The 25,831-nt window shown below is 42.2% G+C and overlaps 1 protein-coding gene across 2 annotated transcripts in view; it reads left to right on the top strand.

The window, feature by feature from the left end:
• LOC148506677 (sodium channel protein type 5 subunit alpha-like) overlaps positions 1-24,973 on the top strand; it is a 323,898-nt gene extending 298,925 nt beyond the window's left edge. For both annotated transcript variants that reach the window (XM_088446436.1, XM_088446435.1), the window contains exons 25-27: positions 9,456-9,556; positions 11,294-11,564; positions 21,677-24,973. In XM_088446436.1, coding sequence (XP_088302562.1) covers positions 9,456-9,556; positions 11,294-11,564; positions 21,677-22,914 — 1,610 coding nt within the window. In that variant the 3' untranslated portion in view covers positions 22,915-24,973. The remainder of the gene's footprint in view (positions 1-9,455; positions 9,557-11,293; positions 11,565-21,676) is intronic.
• Positions 24,974-25,831: the final 858 nt, after the last annotated feature.

Below are 25,831 nucleotides of genomic sequence, written 5' to 3' on the forward strand. Positions count from 1 at the left end.
CTCCCATTTGAGACATGGCCACATCCCACAAAACATTGCAGTCCTGGGCAGTCATTATAAGAAAGAAAACCCAGCAAAAGCTAAATTCTAGATAGAAACAGAACAAGAATGTACAAAGCAAGACAATGCTGAGATAATAAGAGCTAGAGGAAGTAGTATTGTGTGGGTGTACAGTAAGTTAGGTTTTAGTGAGGAAACAAGGTAGTGCCCAGAGGGAGTAGTATAATGCAGGTATACAATAGGCTACGTTTTAGTGAGGAAAAGAGGTAGTGCCTAGAGTGAATAGTATCATATGGGTGAAGGCTAGGTTTTAGTGAGGAAAGGAGGTAGTGCCCAGAGGGAGTAGTATCATATGGGTGAAGGCCAGGGATATGCGTTGAGGTCAATGGATGGGGAGGCACTGGCTAGTGACAGAGCCAGATTTACACACATATATGAACCTGCCGCACTTGCCCAGAGCTCCCCCCTCACACAGATCCTCCCCTCACACAGATTCCCATAGCACAAATCCCCCTCACACATATATCCCACTAGCACAGAATACCCCCCTAGCACAAAAGATTTTCCCAACATACACACAGATCTCCCCCTAGAAGCGTACTCTCCTCAACTTTCTCTTCTTTGTATGAGCTCGGATGCCTGAGTACTTCCTGGACTGGTCACCTGATCCTCAGAGGTGTCCATGAGAGCTGAAGGCACATCCCCTCACAGTGAGGCATGCCTCCGTTAGCTCTTTTTCTCTGTTTTATTGGCTCTGGCAGTGTCTGAGTTATCAGAGGTGAGCATGAGCTCTTACTGCCTCATGTCTAGTTTCTCCCTGTATTTCCAGGGAGTGCTGCCATTTTGGTGAGTTTTGCCTGTAAAAACGATCAGAATAATACAAAGAAGATATCTATAAGTTGTCAATATCTTCTTTGTATTATTCTTTGTATTTTTTATAGTCAAAACTCTGCAGTCTGACAAGGAGCATGACAGGGGAAGCTCCGCCTACCCTGCCTACCCTGACTGCACATCCCTGGTGAAGGTTAGGTTTTAATGAGGAAAGAAGATAGTGCCCAGAGGGAAAAGTACCACGTGGGTGTAGGCTAGGTTTTAGTGATGAAAAGGAGGTAGTGCCCAGTTGGAGAAGTATCATGTGGTTGTAGGCTAAGTTTTACTGAGAAAAGGAGGTAGTGCCTAGACAGAGTAGTACCATGTGGGTGTAGGCTAGGTTTCAGTGAGGAAAGGAGTAGTGCCCAGATGGAGTAGTACCATGTAGGTGTAGGCTAGGCTTTAGTGAAGAGAGGAGGCAGGGCCGGATTAAGGTCTGTGGCGGCCCCTGGGCAACAAACTTGTGGGGGCCCCTTATGCAATGTCCCCAGTAGCAGTGCCTCTTATGCAGTGCCCCCAGTAATGGTCCCCCCTATGCAATGTACACTGTAGTAGTGCCCTTATGCATTTCCCCCAGAAGTGGTCCCCCTATGCAGTACCCCTTATATAATGCCCCCAGTAGTGGTCCCCCTATACAGTGCCCCTTATAAAGTGCCCCCAGACACAGTAGTGGTCCCCCCATATTGCCCCCAGTAGTAGCCCCCCTATACAGCGGGGCCAGTAGTTGTCCCCACTATGCATTGACCCTAGAAAACGCCCCCCAGTGCCCCATGAAGCGGCCCCCTATACAGTGCCTCCTATAGCGGCCCCCCTATGCAGTGCCCTCTGTAGTGGCCTTCTCCCCTATGCAGTCCCCTGTAGCTGCCCCCCCCATGCAGTGACCTCTGTAGCGGCCCCTACCCTATGCAATGTCCCCTGTAGCTGCCCCCCACCATGCAGTGACCTCTATAGCGGCCCCTTCCCCTATGCAGTGACCTCTGTAGCAGCCCCCTCCCCTATGCAGTGTCCCCTGTAGCTGTCCCCCCATGCAGTGACCGCTGTAGCGGCCCCCTCCCCTATGCAGTGTCCCCTGTAGCTGTCCCCCCATGCAGTGACCGCTGTAGCGGCCCCCTCCCCTATGCAGTGTCCCCTGTAGCTGCCCCCCCATGCAGTGACCGCTGTAGCGGCCCCCTCCCCTATGCAGGGACCTCTTTAGCGGCCCCCTCCCCTATGCAGTCTCCCCTGTAGCTGCCCCCCCATGCGGTGACCGCTGTAGGGGCCCCCTCCCCTATGCAGTGTCCCCTGTAGCTGCCCCTTCCCCTATGCAGTCTCCCCTGTAGCTGCCCCCCCATGCGGTGACCGCTGTAGGGGCCCCCTCCCCTATGCAGTGTCCCCTGTAGCTGCCCCCTCCCCTATGCAGTGTCCCCTGTAGCTGCCCCCTCCCCTATGCAGTCTCCCCTGTAGCTGCCCCCCCATGCGGTGACCGCTGTAGGGGCCCCCTCCCCTATGCAGTGTCCCCTGTAGCTGCCCCCTCCCCTATGCAGTGTCCCCTGTAGCTGCCCCCTCCCCTATGCAGTGTCCCCTGTAGCTGCCCCCTCCCCTATGCACACACAAACAAAAAAAAAATCACCACTTACCTGAATTCCCGCTCCTGACGCAGTCGGCGCTGCCCGCTCCGAGTCCCGGCTCTTCCACTGCACTATGGGAGAGACGTCAGCATCATGACGTCTATCCCATAATCAGTAGATGCGGGGGGAGCCGGAAGACGGAGCTCATGAGTGAGCTCCGGCTGGCTCTCTCCGTTGTGCAGCAGCCAATGAGAGTCTGACTCTCATCGGCTGCTGTAACATACACACAGCTGCCGCCGGCGGCTGTGTGTATGTCACTGTGTAGTGTAGACTGCGCTCACTGCGCGGTCTACACTACACTAGCGGAGGGGTCACTAGCGGTGGGTGCAGACAGCGCACCACTGCTAGTGGGGGCCCCTCTGGGTGTGGGAGCCCAGGGACGACCACCCCTGTCGCCCCTCCCTTAATCCGGCCCTAAGAGGAGGGTTTTGAGAGAGCTTAAAAGATTGAAGGTTGCAACATTGTCTGGTTAAGGCCCCCATACATCAGAGATTGATTGCAGCAATCGTGAAGTTTGCAATCGATTGTGTATAAAAATCTTTCCCTTTTTCAATCGATTGTGGCAATTCTGCAATCTGCAATCGATTGAAAAAGAGAAAGATTTTTATACACAATCGATTGCAAATTGCACGATTGCTTCAATCAATCTCTGATGTATGGGGGCCTTTAGGCCCGTAAGGTGTTCCAAAAAATTGGAGCAGCATGAGAGATGTCTTGAAGACTACAGTGAGGGGTTTTTCATGAGAGAGGAGGTGAGGTCCAGATCAGATGCAGATTTACATTTACTGTATATCTAACTCCGCATAACCTGCAGTTTCATCAACATGCCTTCATTGAACTTTACTTCCTTTAGATTGCCCAGTGACGCCACTTCAGTTGTACACTACTTTGCACTGCCCGTACTTACAGTATGTATGCTCAGTACTGGAAGCATATACAGTACAAAAATATGCAAGATATTCTCTGCAAATGTGTTCGTTCAAACCTCTCTCAGCTCCTTGCTATTTTTTTCTTTAAATACTTTTACATGCATTATAAATAGAAATCATAGTCGGTAATCAGCCTTAGGATTAGATGTATTGCTATTTATTTTCTAATTAAACTACCACTGCCACTCATAGTCAGCTACTATTATATAAGTATATTATTTTACATTTATTGCATGCTCTTTGTTAAGTCTGATTCTCTGTAGAAATAAACATCTGCCAGTTTATCCTTCACTGAACTTCTGTTCTTTGATTCAGAGACGAATAATATGAAACATTTTCTCTCCTACATACATAAAAACCAGGATTCATGAAGCTGAATCAGATAAGCGAGAATACTTTCAAAGACACTTTTTCTATAATGACTCGGTGGAACACATTACTCATCTGTATCTTAGGTAGAGAAAGATAGGGGAATATCCCATTAGAAGAATATCACTGCTTTATCATAAGCTCACACGTGCTGTACGACAAGAAAACAGCCGGCAGGCATGATAGTTTACTTCTACACCTAGGTGACATTGATTTACCCAAATACAGGAATAATGATGAGCAAGATAGATAATCTGATTTCTAGCTTTACATTATATCAAAGCAGTTACTTTTATTATTAAATGCATTCAGGCGATTATATTTAGATTTCACGTAATCATGCAAACAGTGTCAAACGAATATACTGAATTTATTTTATTATTCAAACAACCCAGGGATGTTTTGTCTTATTGCTCTTATCTTAGAGTACAGTAATGCTGTGCATTTGCCTGATCTATTATAATGAGTTGCATGTATTTATAGCAAAGTTGATATAATCTAACAAGTCACATATATGTACATTGTTATTCGAAGAAGAGCTTTTGAGAAGACTGTCTTCCCGCTTTAACAGTATGCTGTTGGGGGATGCTGCTCTTTCCACAATCTAACTCTTGGGGGTACATTTATCTAAGCATTGGTTTTGGGTCTTCCACGAGTTTCAATGTCAGATTGCAATCTAAAAAAACAGCATTTACTAAAAATTATTTTTAATCTGCTGTGGAGGTGAAGCCCTGCATAGATCACTATGATCTGTGCAGCCTTTTTTAATTTAAAATTTGTATAAATGGTTAAAAATAAAGGGAAAAAAATGCATGCGTTCCCCCCAAATCCATAACCAGCTCTGGACCTCTCAGCCTAGGCTGATATTGGAAAATAGGGGGAAAAACTGGCGAGTGTTCCCCCTATTTTCCAATAACCATTACCAGGCTGAACCAGCTCAGGGACTGACCTTATAGCATGGGGTTCCCCTGCCATAACAGCAACTAGCCCCAAAATAGTCAACCAGGGCTCAAATCCTTAGAGAAGTGGGAACCCCTCCACAAAAAGGGTTTCCACCTCTCCAAGGATAACCAGTTTTTAGCCCTGGGCTCTTCTCCACACCTCCTGGGATTTGTGTGTGGAGATAATAGTAATGAAATAGTTAAATAATAATGTTTTTTAGAGGTGGCCTACAGGTCCCAGCAAGCCTGCCTGGTCATGATGAAACTTGCTGAACCACAAGTGCCAGCATGCCCACACGTTAAGGGACCACTAACACCTGTAGTTCACCTGTAAAATAAATATTAAACAACAGACATGACTCTTGTTTTTCCTTAGGTTTTGCCTTTATTGAATGGTTGGTTTACAAAATCAATGGAAAAACAACCAAAATACCAAATTCGACATTTAGTAAATATACTCTTTAGTCTGTGCTCCTTTCCTCTATTCATCTCCTAACACCAGATCATTGGCCTGTCACTTGCAGGACTGCCTTTCTCATATAATCATACAAGTGGATTGGTCTATAGGAGCCACAGTCTTATGTCCTGAAATAGTATATTGTGTTTTGGACCTTTCCATAATCCAATTGGCTACAAAATATTCTCTTGTTGCCTACTTCAAATCAGGGGAGTAGGAGATGAAGATTGGCTTCTAAGATGCGCACTGACCCTTGTCCAAAGCCCACTGACCAAGTGTACAAAACCTTAGATTGTATCCAGTAATCAGAAAGAAGTAAAACTTTTAGTTTATTGAAAGTTTTGTAGTAAAACTGTAAAACATTTATACCAGGCATTTAATGAGATGTTATTATTAATATTATCCTTTATTTATATGGCGCCACAAAGGTTCCGCAGCGCCTTACACAGTACATAAATGAGCACACAAGAAAAACAGTTAATAGTAATACAAAACAATGCAGGACAAGGACATGGTTTATAAACATAGCTGCATAACACAAGCAGCAGGGTGTCAGCAACCAAGTGTTAGGTGCCAAGTGAGGAGTTAGGAGTAAATGATAATATAAGTAGGGGGAGGAGAAGCACGTGAGGGACGAGGGCCCTGCTCGTGAGAGCTTACATTCTAAAGGGGAAGGGCAGACAGACAGGGGTGACACAGATGGGGTAGATAGTGAGAAAGGAGCATAGAACAGTGGTTTAGGATACAAGCAGCGGAATGTGTGTGTTTAAATTAAGTCCATGAGAGACAGCGGAATGTGTGTGTTTAAATTAAGTCCATGAATGTGTGTGTCAAAATTAAGTCCATGAGAGATGTACAAAATAAAAAAGTTGCACTTTCATTTTTGTCTGTTACATTTTAACATCTAAATACATCCAGCTAAAAATGCAGCTATTATGGGACTGCCCCACCATCCTAATAGTGAATACTTTAGTCCCAGCTGCTGGGTGCTATGCCATGCTCCTGTGAGTGAGTGCATCTCACATGCTAGACCCACCCACAAATGGATGCAGCCATGCCCAACATGCTGTGGTACCACGGGATGTTGCTGTACCCGGGCCCAGGATTTCTTTTGGCAGCCCTGGAGGTGACAGGCAGAACCAGGAGGGAATGAGGCTTAGTGGTGGGGCAGCAAGGCCATGGAGGGAGGGAGGTGGTTGAGAGTGGAGGAACATGAAAGACGGGGGAAAACAGCAAGTGAAGGAGACAAAAGGGGGAGGTTAGGGATGGATAAAGTTGAGGATTATGTAGGCACTGAATAAGGGTGGTGTTCATGTTGTGGACGAGGTCATAAGCTGAAAACTGAACTGAAAGCTGTATGATGTAGAGACAGTGTGGATAAAAGTTGTTAAATGTTCAAAAATACAAGTAAAAGAACAGTGCTGCTAATGTATGAGCACAGCTCCAAAAGTGAAGTATGGGAGCAGTGGGTGCAGGAATTAGTTATTAAAATAAAGATTGAATAAAGTGGATGGATGTGATGCAATGGAAAAGGGCAATACAAAAAGGATTTTCAGTAGTATGAAGGCAAAAAATACATTGCACAGAGCCGATCCACTCAGAAGTATTTTGAGCAACAAGATCAATCAACAAGAGCAGCACGCAGATAGGGAAGTACTTGCTATGTCCAAGCAGTGAGTGTAGTAAGGAGTTTCCTGGATATGCATACAGCAGCTGATGGTGAATTAGGTAATACACATAAGTATGTCACTTGATGTCCTTCAGAAAGTGTTCTGGTTTTGAGGATGTTTTCCCTCAGTTTTCCTCCAGCTTAACTCCGGCGTAACTCTGTCTTAGTTATAAAATTGTAATTACACTTATAATCTAACACTTTGAATCTAATACTGACTATGGCGGCCTTCGTCTATGCAGCCTATATGATCACAAAGATGTAGCAGAGAATCAGCATATTATGTCTGCTTCAAAATCTGCCCCATTTAAAAAAAAAAAAAAGATTATACCCCTACTTCTGACACTATAATTACTTGGTTTTCTTACAGTGCATCTGGAAAGTATTCACAACGCTTCACTTTTTCCACATTTTGTTATGTTACAGCCTTATTCCAAGCATGAAGTCCAAGAAATTGTCTGTAGACCACCGAGACAGGATGGTCTCGAGGCACAAATATGGGGAAGGGTACAGAAAAATATCTGCTGCTTTGAAGGTCCCAATGAGCACAGTGGCCTCCATCATCCGTAAATGGTAGAAGTTCTGGACCACCAGGACTCTTCCTCGAGTTCGCCGGCTGTCTAAACTGAGCGATCAGGGGAGAAGGGCCCTAGTCAGGGAGGTGACCAAGAACCCGATAGTCACTCTGTCAGAGCTACAGCATTCCTCTGTGGAGAGAGGAGAACCCTCCAGAAGGACAACCATCTCTGCAGCAATCCACCAATCAGGCCTGAATGATAGAGTGGCCAGATGGAAGCCACTCCTTAGTATAAAGCACATGGCAGCCCACCTGGAGGTTACCAAAATGCACCTGAAGGACTCTCAGACCATCAGATAAAGTTTGAACTCTTTGGTGTAAATGCCAGGTGTTATGTTTGGAGGAATCCAGGCACCTCTCATCACCAGGCCAATACCATCCCTACAGTGAAGCATGGTGGTGGCAGCATCATGCTGTGGGGATGTTTTTCAGTGGCAGGAACTGGGAGACTAGTCAGGATAGAGGGAAAGATGAATGCAGCAATGTACAGAGATATCCTGAATGAAACCTGTTCCAGAACGCTCTTGACCTCAGACTGGGGCGACGGTTCATCTTTTAGCAGGACAACGACCCTAAGCACACAGCCAAGATATCAAAGAGTGGCTTCAGGAAAACTCTGTGAATGTCCTTGAGTGGCCCAGCCAGAGCCCAGACTTGAATCTGATTGAACATCTCTGGAGAGATCTGAAAATGGCTGTGCACCGATGCTTCCCATCCAACCTGATGGAGCTTGAGAGGTGCTGCAAAGAGGAATGGGCAAAACTGCCCAAAGATAGGTGTGCCAAGCTTGTGGCATCATATTTAAAAAGACTTGAGGCTGTAATTGCTGCCAAATGTGCATCAACAAAGTATTTAGTAAAGGTTGTGAATACTTATGTACATGTGATTTCTTAGTTTATTTTGTTTATTAAATTTGCAAAAATCTCAAAAAATCTTTTTACATGTTGTCATTATGGGGTATTGTGTGTAGAATTTTGAGGACAAAAATGAATTTATTCCATTTTTGAATAAGGCTGTAACATAACAAAATGTGGAAAAAGTGAAGCGTTGTGAATACTTTCCGGATGCACTGTAAGTGAATCCATTTTGTTACACTAAACATGAGGACTATTAGTTGACCATCTTGTGTGTGAATTTAAAAGAAATTGCCCTGATGTATATCAGAACCTGGCAATTTTTTTTTTTTTACTTGAGAAGAAATTCAAGGCATTGGGTTTGGAAAGAATACAAACTTGAAAGAAACTCATTAAGGGAAGAGCCCAAAGGACATCTGCTTGACTTTATTAGCTGTCTCACCCCCCACTTCTGCTATTTTAATGATTAACTGACCATTGGGGTTTAGGAATGATACAGAATGTAATTTTATTATAGCTTATAAGAAGCATAACATGGAGTAGGGGGATCAGGGATGGTGTATAAAAGCACTTTCTAAATCTTATTTGAAAATACACTTAATTGTTTGAAATATCTACTGTAGTCAACAAGATGTAATATATGTTTATGATCATTATAATGTTCTGAATATTACCTATAAGGCACAGAAAAATGAACAATAGCTAATTTTTAATTCCTTTTATTATAAATTGCAGAATATAAAATTAACATTTGTATAGTTCCCATTTTTTAAAAATTAGATAAAGAAATATTAGGTGGCACATGCCTTAAAAATAAAGAACTGATTACATTATGCCATAAGTTAAGTGAATGAGCTTTCTTCACACTTCCCTAATTATCTTTTATTTAAGTTATTGATCACAGTAATTTTATTTATTTTTATTAAATGTAATTATATAACATTTTAATTGCAATATAATTACATAATTATTATTTGTAATATGTAAATTTCATTTTCACTAAATACATTACATTGCTACTTCAAGAAATTTTACCCTGAACCAAATTTTTCCTCTAAAGCACCATCAAATGGTTATTTGGAAATGTAATAATATCAGCTGTATATAACATTATGCTATTGCTTAATTCATTATTTGCAAAAACAATAATAATAATATTTTTTCTTTTATTATATCACTTAGGGGGCCAGGATATTTTTATGACAGAGGAACAAAAAAAATATTATAATGCAATGAAGAAGCTGGGTTCAAAAAAGCCTCAAAAACCAATTCCCAGGCCAAAGGTAAAAAAGTATTATTATTATTATTATTATTATTATTATTATTATTATTATCATCTAGAATAGGTTTACAAAAATTATTGGAATTTTAGTGGAAGACAATAATTATCTTTAACAATCTGCCACTTCTAAAGTATGATCTTCATAGTCTTGTATATTTCACAATTATATTGTTGCCTTTCCCTACAGTAACTACCTGTACTTTAACAAATAAATCTAAAATACTTTTACTACTGTAACAGATAAAACAAACAACAAAAGTGCAAAAATATAAACCTCTTGAGTTTTTTTAAAATATCTTGTAACTCAACCCCTCCGCTCTGTCCAAAAAAACCAATGTTGCGCCTTTCATTCGCACCTATTTTCCAGCCCTCATTCCTGGTTACAGGACTTTTTCCTGGGAAGTATCCACTCTGTGGAATGCCCTATTTCACAGCAAGATTTTTTTTTTCTCCACCAAACTTTAAAATGCTCATTGAAACTCATCTATTTATGCAAGCTTATCAAATTCCTGAGGTGCCTTTTTAACTTTCCACAGGCTATTCTACCTGATTAACACCACGCTACATACAGTAGCTCACATAAGCTTAAGTTTATCCTCATTATATATTAAAAAAACATTCCCAATTGATATCTGGTGGCACTATTATGAAATAAGTGGCACTGAACTTCATGTCGAATGTGTAAGCAGGGCTCTCTTTCCGCTTTTTTTGTCTCATTTTACCACCGTGTTTGTCTCCAAATGTACAGAGTACCCTAGCACTGTATAAATAAATGTTAATATAGACTATAAGTTGTGAGATGAGCGAAAGGGAACACCAACAAGCCACTTCTAAGACACTTTCTTTCCAACTCAACTTACCCTACGCTGCCACCATTTTCTGAAGGTGTGCATTGAAAGCCAAAAAGCTAATTTTGCAATTTCATCCATATATCTGCACATGGAATTAATAATGCATAGCTGGGCCCCAAACAAAACTTGGGTAAAGGTCCAGCAACTCTAACCTCTCATGGCCCCAGTTTAGAGCTGGGGACTTGGTCTGGCACATATGCACTGCATCTGAGCCAGGCCCGAATATGCTTAGAAGAGGTCCACTCTGCTCTTCTGAGAGCAGAGTTAGGGCCTCTAAAAATGCAGAAGCTGGGTCCAGATCACCCCCTCTCCTCCAGGCTGCACCCCATATCAGGTAAGAACTCTGCAAATCCATTTGCAGTGTCTAAACCGTTTCCTATTTTGGTTTGTTTCGATTCATGATGCTTGTTGTTCATTTGTCCATTAGCCTGATGCTATAAGTAAATAGTAAACAATATGGTGGGTAACAACAAAACTGCACAACAAACAGCAGCCACACAGGATCTCCTAATCCTATAAGGGATATCACCACATCCCTAAACATAAATCAAATAAAACACAAAATTTGGAACAGGAGATGCACCAATAGGCGCTCTATGACAGGAAAAATACTTATGTAAATGGTACAGATAATGTCCCTTGAATAAGGAAAAAAGAATCTTCGTATACTTTTTATACGAAGTATGTGAAGATTCTTTTTTCCTTATTCAAAGGACGTTATCTGTACCATTTACATAAGTATTTTTCCTGTCATAGAGCGCCTATTGGTGCATCTCCTGTTCCAAATTTTGTGTTTGATGCTATAAGTAAGCATGATCCGTCCATGTCCTCCAAATACTGGAATAAGTCATTATTAACAATTAAAGCTTCTAATATTTATTTTGCAGAACAAATTTCAAGGATTCATCTTTGATGTGGTAACCAAGCAAGCCTTTGACATTATCATCATGGTCCTCATATGTCTTAACATGGTCACGATGATGGTGGAAACAGATGAACAGACTAAATACGTAGAGAATTTACTTTACTATATTAACTTGGCATTTGTGGTCATTTTTTCTGGGGAATGTATGCTGAAAATCCTGGCACTAAGGTACTACTACTTCACTATCGGATGGAACATCTTCGATTTTGTTGTGGTGATTCTTTCAGTTGTTGGTAAGAAAAACAAATACTGTTATTTTATTTATCTTTTTAAATTAAAATGTATTTTGTTGCTAAAGGATATGTTGCAAGGTGTCCTAAAGAAAGCATAGCCAGGCTGAAGGTGGTAAGACTTACTGAATATTAATGTTAATGTACAAATAAATGCTATATTGAAGCAATATATACAGTATTTTTCTATAGCTCTAAATATAGCTCTTCTGGGGCTGAATTAATGTTAATTCTAATATAGGGCCTGATTAAGAGGTGGATGCTATTCCGTTTCAGTCGCAAATGACCAATGGTTTTAGTTCTGCGCATGCATCGGAGTCCCACTGTGCATGTGCCACAATGGTCTTGTGATGATGGTTGCAGTGTGGCTCTAGATGCAGCTTGATTGACATGCTTAGGGCCAGGGGCTGGCTGGCAACTTTTAGCCTGGGGGGCAAATGCATGCAGGCGGCCCTGGCAGAGGAGTAGCGTGTAGCCAGGGTGTCCGAAGAATATGCGTGCTATGGCGCCCCCCCCTCAAGTGTTCCAGGGAGGAGGCGGGTCCATATGGGATTAATGTAAGGTAAAAATAAATATTAGGGCAGCCCCCTGTCATAGTGCCCATATGCAGTGCCCCCGTGTGCCACAGGAGAGAACACCCTTATGCAGGCCTCCAGTAGTGCCCCCAGTAGTAGTCCCCCCCTTGTAGTGCCCCCAGTAGTAGTAGTCCCCCCCTTTGTAGTGCCCCCAGTAGTAGTAGTCCCCCCCTTTTCAGTGCCCCAGTAGTAGTAGTCCCCCCCTTTGTAGTGCCCCCATTAGTAGTAGTCCCCCCCTTGTAGTGCCCCCAGTAGTAGTAGTCCCCCCCTGTAGTGCCCCCAGTAGTAGTCCCCCCCTTGTAGTGTTCCCAGTAATAGTAGTCCCCCCCTTGTAGTGTCCCCAGGAGTAGTAGTCCCCAGTAGTAGTAGTCCCCCACCCCCTTTGTAGTTCCCCCAGTAGTAGTAGTCCCCTTATAGTGCCCCCAGTAGTAGTAGTCCCCAGTAGTAGTAGTCCCATCCCCCTTGTAGTGCCCCCAGTAGTAGTAGTCCCCCACCCCCGTTGTAGTGTCCCAAGTAGTAGTAGTCCCCAGTAGTAGTAGTCCCCCACCCCCCTTGTAGTGCCCCCAGTAGTAGTAGTAGTAGTCCCCTTATAGTGCCCCCAGTAGTAGTGCCCCCAGTAGTAGTAGTCCCCCCCTTGTAGTGTCCCCAGTAGTAGTAGTCCCCCACCCCCCTTGTAGTGCCCCCAGTAGTAGTCCCCTTATAGTGCCCCCAGTAGTAGTAGTCCCCAGTAGTAGTAGTCCCCTCCCCCTTATAGTTCCCCCAGTAGTAGTAGTCCCCCACCCCCCTTGTAATGCCCCCAGTAGTAGTAGTCCCCCCCTTTGTAGTGCCCCCAGTAGTGCCAGACCCCCCCCCAGTAGACACACATAATATAAAAAACAAAATTAAAAAATCGCTTACCTGAATCCCCGCTCCTGCCACCGCCATCTGCTCCTCCGTCTGTCCTCCCGGGCCGGGCCGCTCTGCATTATGGGAGAGACGTCATATGACATCACGACGTTTCTCCCATTGCCCACTGCGAAAGCCGGAAGATGGAGCGGCTCCCGCAGTGGGCGCAGCAGCAGCAGCTAATGAGTGTCTGACAGTCTCTCATTGGCGGCTGCTTACAACAAACACACAGCTGCCGGAACTGGCGGCTGTGTGTTTGTCAGTGTAGCGCTGACCGAACTCCGTCCGGTCAGCGCTACACACGCGGTGCAGTCTGTGTCACAGTGACACAGACTGCACCGGCCCGCATGACGCTGCGGCCCGGGGGGCACATGGCACCCTGCCCCCCGGCCCAGCGCGCCACTGCTTAGGGCATTTGGGGTGGTGACAGGGAGTGTTGGAGAATACATAGTCCACAGATTCACTGACCTCGGCAGCTTAGTTGCGGTGGACATTCTGAGCAACATTAGGGTTACTCAGATATCTGATGGTCTCCGCGATGTCCCCAATGTTGATACGATGCTGTGTCTTCAGACGCAGGTGGTGGATCTGAGAAGCCGGCTGTGGGTGTCTTCTTACAAAAGAAGGATCCTGCAGTATTAACATATGTTTTCAGATCAGCTGCGACCAAAGACGCAGCACCGATCCCTACTTGAGTCCACCTCTAAATCAGGCCCAAAATCAGTGTAAATGAATACACCTACAAGTAGTATTTGTACATTTCTTAAACACCACTCCTCCCTTCACATTTTACCCGGGAAAGCCACTGGTTCTAATCGGTTCTAATTCTAATAAGGTTTGCAGGAACTGCTCAAACTTTAGATAAACTAAAAAAATTCAGCTAACGTCAAGAAAGTTTATCAGGCAAGACCATGTTTCAACCAGTTCAAATGTGTTTAAGTCAGGCTAAATTTTTATAAGATTTAGTAGTTTTTAACTGCTAACTGGGTACCTTATTTCTGAACTACAAATATCAATGATTAAAAAAAAAAATTCAAATACATTTCAATATTTAAAATTATTATTTATATTGTACTTAAAAAAATTTTTTTTATCCTGAATGGTGAGCCTGCAGCTGGAACAGGGATGGTGTACCTTGAACATGAATGTTGAATTTAAAATAGCTGCAAATTTTGATCACATATTTCAATTGAGTTCTGTTAATGATACTACAAAAATGTTCATGCACAGAACTCAATCGAATTACAAATTGGATCAAATTTTTCCAGCATCTCTTATAACTTGTAACAGAAAGATTTAGACAAAATGTGGTGGATGAAGGGTAAAGTAAATAAATGTGTGTGAGAATAAATTTGCTACTTACACATTACCTGAAATCCAGTTGTGTAATGAGATGGGATAGGATTTAGGAATACCAGGTGACATCAAGCTGATGAGCACTGCCTGACAGCGACTGCAGAGGCAGATAAAATGCTGGAATGCATAAAAGCTACAGTAGAAATTTGCGGTTCGGTTTTCCTGAAAACTGAACACATCCGAAATTTGGGATTCCGAGTCAAATTGAGTACCGGCTCAGATCACTTTTGGGGTTCCGAGTATAACCAAGTCCTGGCTCGGGTCTGCTGTAACTTCGAAACTTGGACTTCAGAACTAAATCACAGGTTTTGGATTTGTCCAAATGACATGATTTTAGTTGTTTTTTATCAATTTTAAAGTAATTCAAAATGAAATCCGAACCAAAACACTTGAGGGCGGTTTTGCCAAAATCATAGTAATTGAGGGTGGTTTTGACAAAACCAAAATACGGGGGTCCATGCACATCTTTAATAAAAAGAGGATCACAATTGTATTTATCAAAACATGAACTTAACGGAATTTGTATGTTCTCCACATATTTGGTTGGATGTCATCTGTGTGCTGAAGTTAGAATCCCCAAGACATACTGCCAGGTTAGTTGGCTGCTGATGATAATGGACCCTAGTCCATTTAGGATAAAATCTTATGGCACTGGGACTAATAAATAATAATCTCTATACAGCACTGTGTAATATGGTGGCCCTATATAAGTAATAAAGGGTAATAACTAAATAACTTAACATAAAACCATATTCATGCTGCCCTCTTGAGCAGTGCTGTCCTTGGCATGTGCCCAGGTTTATTATATGTTAGCTAAGATGGTATTATGGATCTGTAAAGATTTATGGGCTTGTGGATCAGAATATACAGTACAGATGTAGCAAACTTCAAATTGACCCTGAAATGAGTGGCATGTGATATGTTAAATGTCAATTAAAAGTTTGCTAAAGCTGTATGTTTTTTTTTGCCATTGGTTGATATTTTGCATGCAGCGCTCATGTGGTTTATTCTTTCACCAATATGTAAGCATGGTAGTGAAATAACGAAAGAGCATTACAGGACATTTTAAATGAGTTCAACTTGCAGTGACTGGACAAGTAAAACCCAGCCTAAATAACTAAGTTCTCACTCACTGGAGCTTCTATAAACTCAAACACATTATTGATTCAAGTCTGCTACTACACTCCACCCTTAAGATCTTTGTTGTCCAATAATGTGTCAGGATTTATAATTAATAAAACTTGTGAATGGCTCTTGCCTAAAAGAATAGGTAAGAAAAATATAAGAAAACACGTTTGCAGATTACTCATTAAACAACTATTAGTATTTAAATCTCGAGTCGCTAGTTATTGTAACCCCCCAATTCTCTCTCTTCTTTTACCACTTCATTATCGCTTTCTTCCCCGCTTTCTCCTGTTTTCTCTCTCTCTCTCCCTCTCTACGTTCTCTTACGTCACCCTCTCGTTCTCTCTCCCCCTTCATTCTCTTCTTCCCCTCTTTGCTCTCTCACTCTCTTTGCACCACTCACCTGACTTGTTCTACTAGTGGTGTCAAACATATGATATTCCACCAGCAGCCATCATTAGCCTGTTTCTCCTGCACTCACAATGTAGGAACTACTGTGCTCTAGGTGACGTGCATGACTGTATGCCTCCACCCTTGTTCTCATTGTGCATAAACAAAAATCAACCGTTATTCACGGGGTCACAACCTAATGTGACACCCCCATTCTCTCTCTCCCTCTTTCCCTCCAGTACTCTATCTCTCCCTCTCCTCCATTCTCTCTCCCACCCCCCCATTCTGTCTCTCTCCTCTCCATTCTCTTCTCCCCCCCTCGCTCTGTCTCAATCCGTCCCCCACTGTTTTCTCTCTCTGTCTTTTTAAGACACTCACAATGGTGGGCATCCTTACCGCAAGTGAGAGGGAGATACTCTGCTCTAATCGCCGTGCATACACAACTATGAGCCTTCCCCCCAACTCTCACTGCAAATGCAGTAGCCAGAAATTTAGCAGCATTATATCAGGGCTTGACAAATCTTTCTAAAATCTAGGAGCCAGGATGAAAGTGTAGGAGCCAGATCACTGTTCCCCCCAAAAAATTACAGGAGTGTTTGAGGAGCACAGCTCTGTGTGTTATGCAACTGTTACACACACTATACTAGTCCACAAATGGTCGCAGTTGAATGGATACAGTAAAATGGAGGCCCCCTCACTGCTCTGCACAGCTCCCCTGCTCCACCCTCCAGTAATAACGGACCACATTTCATATAAAACAATGGTGCTAGAAAGTACAACAGAACTCTGCTTCCCTTGTGGTCCCACCACTATGACTCTGAAGCTGCTCCGCAATCCCTTGCCATGCATAGACCCTATTACCGGGGAGCTCTATGCAGCCAGAGATAGGAGACAGTAGACAGCCGGGACGTAAAGGAGGATCAGCGTAGACTGAGACATGCTGTCGGGTCAGACCAGGCCAGGATGGAGAGGAGTCGTCAGCACAGGCTGGGATGGAGAGGAGTAGTCAGCACAGGCTGGGATGGAGAGGAGGAGTCAGCACAGGCTGGGATGGAGAGGAGGAGTCAGCACAGGCTGGGATGGAGAGGAGTCGTCAGCACAGGCTGGGATGGAGAGGAGTCGTCAGCACAGGCTGGGATGGAGAGAAGTCGTTAGCACAGGCTGGGATGGAGAGGAGTAGTCAGCACAGGCTGGGATGGAGAGGAGGAGTCAGCACAGGCTGGGATGGAGAGGAGGAGTCAGCACAGGCTGGGATGGAGAGGAGTCATCAGCACAGGCTGGGATGGAGAGGAGTCGTCAGCACAGGCTGGGATGGAGAGGAGGAGTCAGCACAGGCTGGGATGGAGAGGAGTCAGCACAGGCTGGGATGGAGAGGAGTCGTCAGCACAGGCTGGGATGGAGAGGAGGAGTCAGCACAGGCTGGGATGGAGAGGAGGAGTCAGCACAGGCTGGGATGGAGAGGAGTCGTCAGCACAGGCTGGGATGGAGAGGAGGAGTCAGCACAGGCTGGGATGGAGAGGAGGAGTCAGCACAGGCTGGGATGGAGAGGAGTAGTCAGCACAGGCTGGGATGGAGAGGAGTCGTCAGCACAGGCTGGGATGGAGAGGAGGTGTCAGCACAGGCTGGGATGGAGAGGAGTCGTCAGCACAGGCTGGGATGGAGAGGAGTCGTCAGCACAGGCTGGGATGGAGAGGAGGAGTCAGCACAGGCTGGGATGGAGAGGAGTAGTCAGCACAGGCTGGGACGGAGAGGAGTCGTCAGCACAGGCTGGGATGGAGAGGAGTCGTGAGCACAGGCTGGGATGGAGAGGAGTAGTCAGCACAGGCTGGGATGGAGAGGAGTCGTCAGCACAGGATGGGATGGAGAGGAGGAGTCAGCACAGGCTGGGATGGAGAGGAGTAGTCAGCACAGGCTAGGATGGAGAGGAGTCATCAGCACAGGCTGTGATGGAGAGGAGGAGTCAGCACAGGCTGTGATGGAGAGGAGGAGTCAGCACAGGCTGGGATGGAGAGGAGGAGTCAGCACAGGCTGGGATGGAGAGGGGGAGTCAGCACAGGCACAGCAGCCACCGCAGACGACACTCAGCACATGCACTCCTGTGCATGAAATGAACGCCGCAATACTATAGGCACGAATCTTCACGGGAGCTGATAAGGATCTGCTTCCTCCCTCACTGCAAAATCTGGTAGCCAGGCAGCAAAATCTGGTAGCCATGGCGACCTGGCCCCTGGGATTTTCAAGCCCTGGCGTTATATAATAGATGTAATATAATATAATAGATGTTATATATAATAAATTGCACATCAATATCTTGGGCAAAAGTATGGCAGGCTTAATGTGTTATTATGTGATAGGAATAACTTATTTCTGAGGTATTTTAGGTAAAGTATGCTCCTATAGTTATATAGGCTATATTTATTTATAATGTTAATTACATTTCTCGTCAGTGTTTCGTGCATACATTACATGAGGTTTACATTTGTAGATATGAGGAAATCTGTGTGACTAACATATGTCTCTAGAAAAAAATTTTTTGTCCTCAATTAGGATGTTCTGCTTTGGATTCAAAATCAGTGTAATTACCATGTGGGTGAGCGTATAAAGAAATGTGAACATGTGCTTTAGATTAGCTGCAGTTAGTGAAACATATATTGCTATAGATTATGTAATTTATTATGCAGCTAAAGTGTCCCAATTTTACTTAGCATTGGGTACAATACCAGCACACACAAAATAGTAGCCAGCAGTATTAAGGGCAGGGACCTCCCATCTCAGCATCCGAAATATATCCTGCCGACAAAGAGCAGCTGTTTAACACCATCCAAGCACATTCACACACACAAGATGATACACTGAAGAAATTCAATGAACAAAGTGCATCTTAAGGTACATTTTAGGCACATAACAGGCGAATAAGATGTATTTATTTTATGGAAAAAAAAGAGGTGTTGTAGCACTTAGAAACCAATAAATAAATAAATAATTATAATATTCATTTCATGAAATAACCAAAATATAAAATAAACAACATATGAAAAAACTCCTGGGAGTGGGACAATACAAATTGTTAATACTATTAACACATGAGTCTTCAGTTACAGTGTTAAGCTATTGTTCAACTCTTATGCAGCGTCTTCATATACTAGTCTTCCTTTAAAGGCCAGTATACTTGTTAGCTGGTAAAGATGGACAAAGATCCCAAGGGTCAATTAGGGGTCTATGTACTAAGCCTTGGAGAAATAATTCGGATGGCCAACCAATCAGCTCCTAACTGTCACTTTACAGGCTGTGTTTGAAAAATGACAGGAGCTGATTGGTTGGTACTTTATCTCCATCCACTTTATCTCTCTCGAAGGCTTAGTACATAGACCCCTTAAAGTTTAGCTCCCAGAGCAGAAGGAGAGTAAAATCGAAATGTTAAGCGCCTGATCCTGATGTAGTGGGTCTGATGTCCTCGATAACAGCCCCTGTGCTGGACACGCTTCTGGCGAGAAGCCTCAATCCGCTTGCAGCAGATAAGGTACAGTTGGGGGCTGGAGCTTCAGTTCAACTTGCACTGCAAATCAGACATCTCTGACCGCTTAAGTTATAGGTGCCGCAACCAGTTGAGACTCAATTGCTGCTGCTAAGAGTTGGAACTCAGTCACGCTGTGGTGGTAATACAGCTGGATCAGCCAGTGAACAAATGTATCTGTATCTTACCCACTGCAAACGTATTGTGACATCTCGCTCAAACCGTGCTCCAACAAAGGAGCTTATTACTGATGCCTTCGAACCCACTACATCAGGAGCGGTGAGATTACCATTGCCGGTTTTACTCTCCAACTGCTCTGGGAGTTTAATTTTATCCATAAGGATCTTTGTCCATCTTTACCAACTAACAAGTACAGTGGCTTTTAAGAGGAGACTAGTAAATGAACTTTAGCTTCTCTGCTAATATTACGCTCGTTATTACATTACTGACCTTTGACCTTGATCAATAGCTGAACATTGTAATTCTGTATATCACATTTATCAAATTTCTCATACTGTAGCTGAGGACTCTCATGTGTTGCTATTATTAATAATTTGTATTGTCCCACTCAAGACTTATTGTATATGTTGTTTATATTATACAGTATGTTGGCTATTTCATTATTTGAATGTAATATTTATTGTTGAATTTGTTTCATAGCACTGCAACACCTCTTTTTTTTCCTGCGCATCTGAGGGATTGCAAACCTCGACTGTTGTTAGCTTCTGGAGAGCATTTATTCATTTGTGGTTTTTGGAATTTTTGGCACCAAGAACTCTACCTTATATTTCTTTATTGAGCCTGATTCAGACAAAAAATTTGGGATAGCTTACCTTGTGTTTTAATGAAAATGTAGAGAAAAGTGCTCCAAACCTAGTTGTCTAAATAAACCCTTACAGTTGGGATTTATTTTCACTTCAAAATCAGATAAATTATATTACAACTCTTTAATAATGCATATTAAATATACTTTAAAGTTATATAGCTTACAGTATGTACTAGCTAATAAAGTGTTTGGTTTTTAAAATATTCGATACCACTGTCTTTCAAAACTGAAGATTTTGGAAGCATGATGTGTGGCAAATATATTAGATACATATTTTAAAATAAATTGATGGAAGGAAGCCTACACTTGTGTTCAAATAATATTAATTAGTTTTGTGCTTCTAATTCCCCTTTAAGAGAAATATATATGTATATGAGTAATTAACATGGGAGGAAGCTATTTTACTTTTATACACAGATTGGATGCAGTTTGTAAGAAAACAACTAACTGCATAAGAAGAAACAGATTTCTCATTAAATTCTTTACTAAAACCATATGAAAAAATCTGGGTGCTGTGCTCTGTTCATTGTTTCATTGACAGATGACAAGTATTTCCTATGGAGAAGGCACCATAGAAGATTGGTGATATATGTGTTTTTTGTCAGAAGGGGCTTTTGTTAAATGATTTATATAAGTGTAAATTGTAAATAAAATCCCTTATTTAAATAATTATCACAGACTCTCTCAACAATCTACAACTAAGAGGGGGTCTACTGTATTTATTAATCTACAGTGATATGGCTTGCACAGAGGACAGGGATCCCGACTTTTACTGTATTACAGATTCACTTTTGAGAAAATAGAAATAAGGCGATACATTTTTAAGGAATAGAAAAAAAAATATTAAACTAATATTTTTAAAGAAACAATGATTTATTTCAATAAGTAAAGCATTTTCTGCAGGTTTATCTCACGTTCCAAGATGCAAACAGTGATAAAAAGATTGGGGTGGTACCACCAGGAGCAGAGCAGGGCTCTATGCCACCCCGTGCCACCATTGCCCCCTGAACCCATGATGTTATGATGATACACCAAGGGGCTGGGCCATGGGTGCATTCCTGGAGCGCTACTAGCTGCAGGGTGCTATTCCAGGCACCCTACAAACCAAATGCAGATGCTGTGGGGCGGCAATGGTGCAACCACCAGGGCCCAGCGCCCTGGGTGAAGGCACCGCTTGCACATCCCTAATAATGGCCCTATTTACCACCACAGTTCTATTTAAATAGTCTTCACTATGAGTAACTAGTGAGTGGGCTGATTAGATCGGCTTATTTTTCTTTAATAAATATAAATAATAATATAAAAAAATAATACAAATAAATCTGAACTTTAGCTCATGCTGTTGGATTGTTTAGTCAGGTTTAAGAAAGTATGTTATTAATGAAGACATGTTTTTGAAATAGTTGTAATTTTTGTCTTTTTCATTGTGTTTTTTTTTTTTTAGGCATTGTACTTTCGGATATTATCAACAATTATTTTGTGTCTCCAACGCTGTTCAGGATAATACGCTTGGCACGAATTGGACGTGTTCTCCGTCTTATTAGAGGAGCCAAAGGAATACGGACTCTTTTGTTTGCTTTGATGATGTCTCTTCCTGCTCTGTTTAACATTGGTCTTCTGCTCTTCCTCGTTATGTTCATTTATGCCATATTTGGTATGTCAAACTTTGCATATGTAAAGATGGAAGGCGGGATTGACGACATGTTTAACTTTCAAACTTTTGGAAACAGCATGATTTGTCTTTTCCAAATCACAACATCAGCTGGATGGGATGGGCTTCTCAGCCCCATTTTAAACAGTAAATATCCCGACTGCGATACAACTGTGCCTAACCCAGGGAGCACTACGCTGGGGAACTGTGGAAATCCTCCAGTGGGAATAGTTTTTTTCGTCAGTTACATTATCATATCATTTCTTATTGTAGTCAATATGTACATAGCCATCATTCTGGAAAACTTCAGTGTGGCAACAGAGGAAAGCACAGAACCTCTAAGTGAGGATGACTTTGAAATGTTTTATGAAGTCTGGGAGAAATTTGACCCAGAAGCTACACAGTTCATTAATTATTCAGTACTTTCCACATTTGCAGACTCCATTGCTGAGCCTTTACGTATACCAATACCAAATGGGATTAAACTCATTGCAATGGACCTTCCTATGGTCAGTGGAGACAGGATTCATTGCTTAGATATTTTGTTTGCTTTCACCAAAAGAGTTCTTGGTGAATCTGGTGAGATGGATGCTTTAAAGATACAAATGGAAGAAAAATTTATGGCAGCCAACCCATCTAAAATTTCTTATGAACCTATCACCACAACCCTAAGACGTAAACAAGAAGAGGTGTCTGCCTGTATCATCCAAAGAGCCTACAGGAGGCATCTGCTTCACCGTTCCATGAAACAAGCCTCATTCCTTTACCGTCATAGGTCATGTGATGGCAACATCATTGAAGAAGATGCCCCAGAAAAGGAGGGCCTTATTGCAATTATTATGAATGAGAATTTTGGCAATCATTTGGATAAAGTGAAATCTCTCTCTTCAACTTCTTTTCCACCATCTTACGACAGTGTAACCAGGGACACAGGTGACAATGTCCAGTTGGAAAGGGAAGGCAGTATGAAAAGTGATGAGTCCACAGATTGTAAAATATGTGCAGACAGAGACAAAGAATCATTTGTATAATTGTTGTTTTTGAAATGCTATCAGATATCGTTTACAGGATTTTATGACGTACGAGTGCACAACAGTTATGGCAGCCCGCCTATTCAATTTATTTGCAAATAAAAATAAATATCTTTTCAATTGAAGAACTGGGTGTGGGTGCTCTACAGTCGTTGGCTGAATATCAGTCAACTTTGCTTTATATTTCTACATCCAGAACTTATGCAGCCTAAAAAGTAATAACAGTGGCGTGGTTATGAGTATGCTAATGTGTAACAGAGTAATGCAATGTATCTCTATACACAGACAAAGCCTGATTGTAAACATTCATTTATGGTCTTATACTAGTGTGTTTAGTAAAGGTTATATATGACCTTGTATATAAGTTAAATCCAAATATCACAAGCTGCTGTAGCAAAACTATATACACCTTCTGTATATGTCTTGAATGGTCTTTCATAAATTTATATTTGATATTTTTTTTTTTTACATAAAAGGTTTTTTTTTTTCCAAGGGGAGAGCAGATGGCATTTAAAGATCTGCATTATAAACTCTCAAATGATGTAATATAAAAAAAAAAAAAGAAAAGAAAAAAAATATGAATATGAAGAATTCTTGGATCTTGCTGCTCACAATTGTTACAAATCATTTGAACTATTATTACAAGCTGACATGTAATTGCTTGGCATGGATAATTCAAATAAAACTTTTTAAAAGGGTTAATTAATGTGTGCTAAATAACAAACAATTTTGTTTAATTAAATATGTCTGAGAAAACTATTTTAAATGAGGATTTTTAAGAAATGAATCAAAAGCATTGGAATCTATTGTGAGGCCCCAGCTAATTACTAGGAATATTCCCTAGCGGCCACCACTTCTCATCACTAGCATGTTTCTTTCAACTCTCTTTCTAACACATACTATATAACTGCCAACAGTTAGTCCACGCATTCAGCCATATAAGTCTCTGTATCCCCTCCATGTCTCAGACTCCCTCAGGGCTTCTCAGTTACTCATCGGCATTCTACCCAAAATGTCTATGCAATGTTTCCTTCATAGCTTCCTTCAACCTTCATAGCTTCATTTCCCATGTAATCATCTACAGTATATATCCCCCATCTCATGTGTTATACCCCCACATCAAACTGCCATACTCTATCTTCACGTGTCTTCCACCAATCCACAGCCTATCAAAAGTAATTGTCTTTGTTTAGCTGGACAGCAGCATTGCAGAGAAAACCACTGAAGGCTTGATGTAAAACTCAAAGCCCATCTTATTGCATGGTGCAGTATGAATTGAAACATTTATGGGTTGTAAGGTGCAGGGTGGGATTTATTTTGCCTGTCACTGCAGTATTTGGGTTTCTATCGATTAAACCCGGCTACTGTTTTTCACCATGGTGAAATTTTGTAAGGTGATTCAACACAAAGACTAAAACCTTTCCACGTGCTGCTGTGCAAACTTACTACCCGCCCTGTGATTCTCTTTCTGCTGTAGTCAGGTGTTTCATAGAACCCATGTTTTACATTTTTAAAGATGGATATAGATTAATTGAAAGGATTAGTGTGATGTGGGCCACGAGGGTGTGGAGTAACTGCACTTTGTCTCACTTTTGGCTCCATCCATTCGCATACAGTCTCTGTACAGCTGAGTGGATTCATTGTGCCTTTTGTTTGAATAAAACTCGCTTCATGAGTACTAAAAAGTCAAATAAAAAGCCATTTCCTCCTTTTAATGAGGCAACAAAATTCAATCACTACTTTAGAAATGTCATTTATAGTTTTGCCTGGTTTGGTATTACTGTGTATAACTCATTGCATCCATTTATCCTTTTGTTCCAAAAATGTCTAAACGGTTGTTAAAGGTATCAACTGCATTAGCTAGCATTACTTAATAGTGTGTACATTTCCATTGCCATTACTGTAAAGAACCATTTCTATGTTGCACATAAAAGCTCACTTTCTCTAATCTCAAGTGATGTCCACTGGTCATCTACACAGCACATGTAATGAAAAGTTCCCTTGAGAACTTCTTGTATTGATCTTGAATATACTTGAATAAAATTATCATTCTTTTTTATCTCCTTGTCTTTTCTTATTTGCACCTTTTAAAGTTTCCTTTATTTTGAATAATGGTTTTCCTTATTTTCCTTCACATCGTTTTGCATTTGTTTTAACTTTAATGTTATTTCCCTACTTCTATTGTTAACATATATTTTAAGACAAACTCTAATTTTGAAAAAATATAGTTCTATATAATAAGCTAGACAGACCACCCACCATGATCTGTTTCATGAAAGAGTCATTGATCTGCTTAAGGATTGTCACTTTTTGTCTGATGTCATGTGGACTCTCTTCATTCATTGATGTAAACCAGATCTTTAATATCAATTAATTACATCCTAATATATTAATTCTAAAAAGTAAGTGGAAAAAAACAAACCAGACAAATGTCTGTCCTGAAAAACTTTCTCCTACAGGTTAGTCAGGGGCATCTTAAGAGAGAAGGGGGCCCGTGTGCATTCCCCATGCGGGACCCCCTCCTCGCTCCCTGGTGGCTGGCTGCTGACTGATGCAGCTGATCGGCCACCGCAGAAGCAGTGGACTCTGGGCACTGGAGTGTACCCAGAGTCTACTGCGCATGCGCAGAACGCCGGAAAAATGGCCTTGGCGGCCATTTTCCAGTGTTCTGTGCATCGCTGACAACAGTCGCGGGTCCACGGACAGGTGGGTTTTAGATAATGTGGGTGCACGGTGTGCGGTGCTGGCCCCCCGTGCACCCATTATAGATACCCCCCTGAGGTCAGTTACCATAAAGTCCAACTGTTATTTTCAGATCATTATACACTACACTATAGGAAGTAGACACCTCCTGACAGCAATTGCAATCCAAGTGCAGCATACGTAGACGCTGCATTGGGTCACCAGCATGATATGT

The sequence above is a fragment of the Taudactylus pleione genome, unplaced genomic scaffold (genome assembly GCF_031769625.1).
Source record: "Taudactylus pleione unplaced genomic scaffold, aTauple2 ptg000398l, whole genome shotgun sequence".
Classification (NCBI taxonomy): domain Eukaryota; kingdom Metazoa; phylum Chordata; class Amphibia; order Anura; family Myobatrachidae; genus Taudactylus; species Taudactylus pleione.